The 4846-nt window shown below is 29.6% G+C and overlaps 1 protein-coding gene across 1 annotated transcript in view; it reads left to right on the forward strand.

The window, feature by feature from the left end:
- Positions 1 to 2273: 2273 nt before the first annotated feature.
- Positions 2274 to 4846, forward strand: part of LOC105121180 (eukaryotic translation initiation factor 5A-like) — a 4691-nt gene continuing 2118 nt past the window's right edge. The window contains exons 1-4 of the mRNA XM_011019730.1: positions 2274 to 2540; positions 3907 to 4029; positions 4122 to 4178; positions 4615 to 4689. Coding sequence (XP_011018032.1) covers positions 2418 to 2540; positions 3907 to 4029; positions 4122 to 4178; positions 4615 to 4689 — 378 coding nt within the window. The 5' untranslated portion in view covers positions 2274 to 2417. The remainder of the gene's footprint in view (positions 2541 to 3906; positions 4030 to 4121; positions 4179 to 4614; positions 4690 to 4846) is intronic.

Consider the following 4846-nt stretch of genomic DNA (forward strand, 5'->3'; position numbering starts at 1 on the left):
TAATATCCAATATATTTTTAGTTTATTCTTACATATTTTTCTAATTGTAATTGAGTTGATTGAAAAATAATTTAGTATTTTAAAAAATATAAAATATAAAACTACACTTTCCTCTTTAAAAAGTTATTTTAATTTTATATTTATATTTACTAGTTTAATGAGTTAATGGAAATTGATTTAATTTTTTAAATTAGTTTTATAAAAATATATTTTTTAAATTTTACTTTTCTGTTAGGAGTTTGATAATTTTATTTCATTTAATTTTTTATTATTATATATTTATTTATACTATTTAAATTAATCAAATTTATAAAACATAATTAAAATCTCATATATATATATATATATATATATATTTTTTAAATAATTACATAGCCCTACCATTTTGTTTTTAATGTAGAATAAACAGTTAGACTGCATCACACCTACCAAGTATAGCCGCGATCATGCTAATTTGACTACATGATTTTTGTTTTATAATATAAAAATACCTTGCCCTTTTTCTACCTTTTGAAGATTGGCATCATTGATTCTCCATTATCACTTTAATGTTATATTCACCATTAAATCGTAAACTTTCCACAAACTATTATTAGATTCACTTTTAGTTATTCTTTTGTCTTCTTATCAACAGTTTAAATTTGTCAATTATAATTTTTATTTTTATTTTTTAAAATATTTTTTATTTGAAAAAAAATATTAAATTAATATTTTTAATAATTTTAATGTAAAGATTTTTAAAATTAAAAAAAATATTTAAAGTTATCAATCTAAACTGGAATTATATTTACTTTTTTTTTTTTTAATTTTTTTGATGTAGCAGTATGTTGGGTTCATTCTTATAATAATAGTTAAATTATATTGGCATGAATATATTATGAAGTAACGAATTTATTTTAACTTAGAATAATAAGAGTTAATAATTTTTAATCTTATTATTTCATTATATTTAATCTTGATGTATAGTCTATTTATTTTATTGGGTTTTTATGTTAGATAACCACCATAATAAAAGATGTGTATTTTGAGAAGGTGAGAATCCTGATATCTCTGACCTTAAGCACCAGATGCTACTTGTAAATACAGAAGAAGATGCATGAAAACAAAAATAGAAAATATGCCTACGAACATATATATATATATATATATATCATCTTGCTGGAAAAATGAGTGGACGACAGCAATTGGAAACAGATGAAGAATATGCTGGCAAAGCATCCCTTCCAAGGTTCCCAATAGAAGAGAGAACGAGAAAAAAAATCAAAGAAATTAAGAGAAAGGCAAAGGAAAGTTACAAGAGGATTAAAAAAAAAAAAAGGTCATCACTGAAAAAAGTCGAGAAAATAGAATTAGTAAATTCGAATTCTTTCAGCTTTTTATTACTATATCCTTTTTGAAGAATCTTTTTTTATTTTTATCTGTAAAACATGGAGAGAAATCTCCGTCTATGCAGCAGAAATTAATGGGATAAAATCACTTTCTACATCAAGCATATTTTGCCACTCAAAAGTGAGATTACAAATACTTACCACAAAATTTAAAGTACTGAACTTGGGATAGACATTATTAATATATCATATAAAAAAAAGAATAGGATTAGTTTATTTTTGTGTTTTAAAAGTATTTTTTAAAATATTTTTTATTTTATTTTATTTTAAATTAATTTTTTTAATATTTTTAGATATTTTGATATATAGTGTTTAAAATATTTTTAAAAATAAAATAAAAATATTATTATTATATATTTTTAATTAATTGTTTTTAAAAAAATAACCTTCAAGATACTCCATCCCTGAATCTTTTCTTTAGCATTATCAATTTTTTAAGTTATCGATAAATTATCTGAAAAAAAAGTGTTGTTATTATAAAAATGGAGTTACAATGATTGAGACATTATATTATAATTATAATGAAACATGTAACGTGTGACTTGATTTTCAAGCGTTTGATTAGGATTTAAAATGTAATTTAATTTATTATATAAATTATTTTAAAAATAATATTACCGCAGAATAAAAAATTTATATGAATTATTCACATTTAACCTGAAGTGTTTTTTTCTCCCCCAACCATCCTTGAAATTTAAATAAGATACAGTGAAACCAATATATAAATATATTTATATTACATAAAAAATACAAAATTTCGAAAAGAAAGGTATAAAAGAAGTGGGAAGTTAAGCTAAGCTAAACTCAAGGAAAGGATCCAACGGTCAAGATTGGACGAAAACATTAACCAGGGTTGAGAAGGTGTTGTCTCCAAACTCAAACTCTCTCCATCTTTTTATCTGTCTATCTGTATCGAAGGAAGGCATAAAATAGAAGTGGCGGTGCCCTGTCCTCTTCTGTCTCGAGAAGTCATCATCCTCTTCCATTATTTTTTCCTTTTCTGCTCGAGAGAGAACCGAACCAACCAACATGTCGGACGAGGAGCACCACTTTGAATCGAAGGCTGATGCAGGAGCCTCCAAGACTTACCCTCAGCAAGCTGGTACTATCCGCAAGAATGGCTATATAGTCATCAAGAACCGTCCTTGCAAGGTCTTAATCTCCTCTTTTTTTCTCTCTTTTTTTTTGTTTTTTTATGTTCTTGTTATGGATTCTATCTGGGTTTTTGTTTTTTCTTTCCAGATCTCAGTGTGCTCTTTGTAAATTGATTGATAAGTCATGCTATTTACAAAGGTGATTTAAAAAAAAAATCAAAAAGTGATTTTTAGCAGAGTTCATACTTGGATTTGTTTACAATTAATTATATCCTTTTGGGGATGTTTAAAAAAAGAGAGTTGATTTTGATGTTGATGGTGTACCCAGAATTGTTCTTCTCCTGTAGGGATTTTGTGTCTAAAAATTTGTAATTTTTAAATTATGTTTATGTGTGGCTTTGTTACGCGTGTGTGCACCTTTTTATGGTCGATTTAAAGGTCGATGTCTTTATGTGCTATTTGTGACAAGATTTCAGACAGTGGGAATTAGCGTATTAAAACTTTAGAAAATTTTGAGCTTTCACAGGCTGCATGTGGGTGGTGCCCCATGAGTCTTCCTTGGTTTTGGCACTTTAGTATCAGAGAATCCTCGCAATGTAACAATCAAAAGATAATACATGGGTTGATAAAAAATGGCATGGAGTGATTTAATTTTACTCCACTGATTCATCTTGCCATGCCATCCAGGGAATTTAATCAAGTGCGACCATACAAGGGTCTTTTTTGTTTCTATGCACTAAAAATTAGCTGGAACAGTGGAGTCTTTTTCACAAAAGTAAAGATGCCTCAAAGTCTTAGCTTTCATATGTTTGCCAAATCTCTTAACTTATTGAAAACCCCCAAATTTCCAGAGTTTGGTTGAAAGAAGTTGCATATAACCCTAGATCATAAATACCCCCATAAACATAGATAATTGCTTCAGTGAGAACTGGATCTGAACCTGCAGTGGAGCAAGTGTTGTTTGGAATTTATCATCGTTCCAATAGTAACAATGGTCCTTGATCATGACCAAATGTGGATTGAATGTCATGCTGGACAGACGTGTGAAATTGCAGCTCCGTGAAATTGTTTTCATGCCTGTGTGGAGTGCTGCAACTTAGTGTCTCTTGCAAGACATCCTCCAAAACAATGATATTAGCTTGCATGTCTGCAAATATCACCAAAAACATCAATACCAATAGGTGTGTAGAGGATTATTTAGATAGGTGGTGGTGCTCTCTCTGGTTGGTTCAGATGGCATCACGTATAGTTATAACTAGGTATAAGGTGCCATCTCCCATGCATGCTAAAACAAGCTTATATGTGCAGCTGTTACGTTTGGGAGCAAAATGCTTTAATGATGATGAGCTTCTAGTTCATTATTTTCTTGCTCTGCCCAATAATAATGACGGTCCTTATTGTTTTTGTTCATTTGAAAAGTACAGGTTGTTGAGGTTTCCACCTCAAAGACAGGAAAGCATGGACATGCTAAGTGCCACTTTGTGGGGATTGATATATTTAATGGGAAAAAGCTTGAAGATATTGTTCCTTCATCTCACAACTGTGATGTAATACTCTTTGCTAATCTAACAGTTTATATATGTTTATTTCTTGTTACAAGTGCCTTTGTTCGTGTTTTGATAAATTTCTGTTTTGACAGGTTCCCCATGTTAATCGTACTGATTATCAGCTGATTGATATCTCTGAAGATGGCTTTGTAAGTTTGTTTAATTTCTACTGTTCAAGTAAATTTTGTCTCTGGCAGCCCTATCTGTTTAATGGGACAAGTTGGAAAGCTTTGCCTATAATCTATTGCATGCCTTTTTCAACTGAGAAAACTACTGTGATTTTTTCATCTCCATGTATAAAAGGATTGGAATTTAAATTTGATGTGTAGTGCTAAACTATGTGAGACCCAAGGTTATATGGTGTAAATCCAACTGAAACTAGAAGCATAAATTGCTAATTTCAACTATGGAACTATTAATATCAATATTTTTCTGATGCATATTAAATAATGACTTGCTTCAGGGAAGGCTGTAGAATACTAGAAAGGAGAAAATGGCAAAAGCAATGGTTTCCAATTGAGTTGGTTGTCTTGTTTTTTAGCTTTGTTATGGTGGCTTAACTAATTGATGATTAAATTCATGTAGGTGAGTCTTTTGACTGAAAATGGAAATACCAAGGATGATCTGAGGCTTCCCACCGATGATAATCTGCTTACTCCGGTATTTTACTGGCATCCCTTTTTCTGGCCCCTGCTTCGTGTCTTGACTTGCTTGTGCATTAATATTTGTTGAGCCTTTCTCTGTTTCCGTAGGCTCTAGTTGGTTTTCATTCCGAAAACTGAAATTTTGTGTTTGTTTTTTTTTGTATTTAGATTAA

Source organism: Populus euphratica, unplaced genomic scaffold (assembly GCF_000495115.2).
Source record: "Populus euphratica unplaced genomic scaffold, PopEup_1.0 scaffold31.1, whole genome shotgun sequence".
NCBI lineage: Eukaryota > Viridiplantae > Streptophyta > Magnoliopsida > Malpighiales > Salicaceae > Populus > Populus euphratica.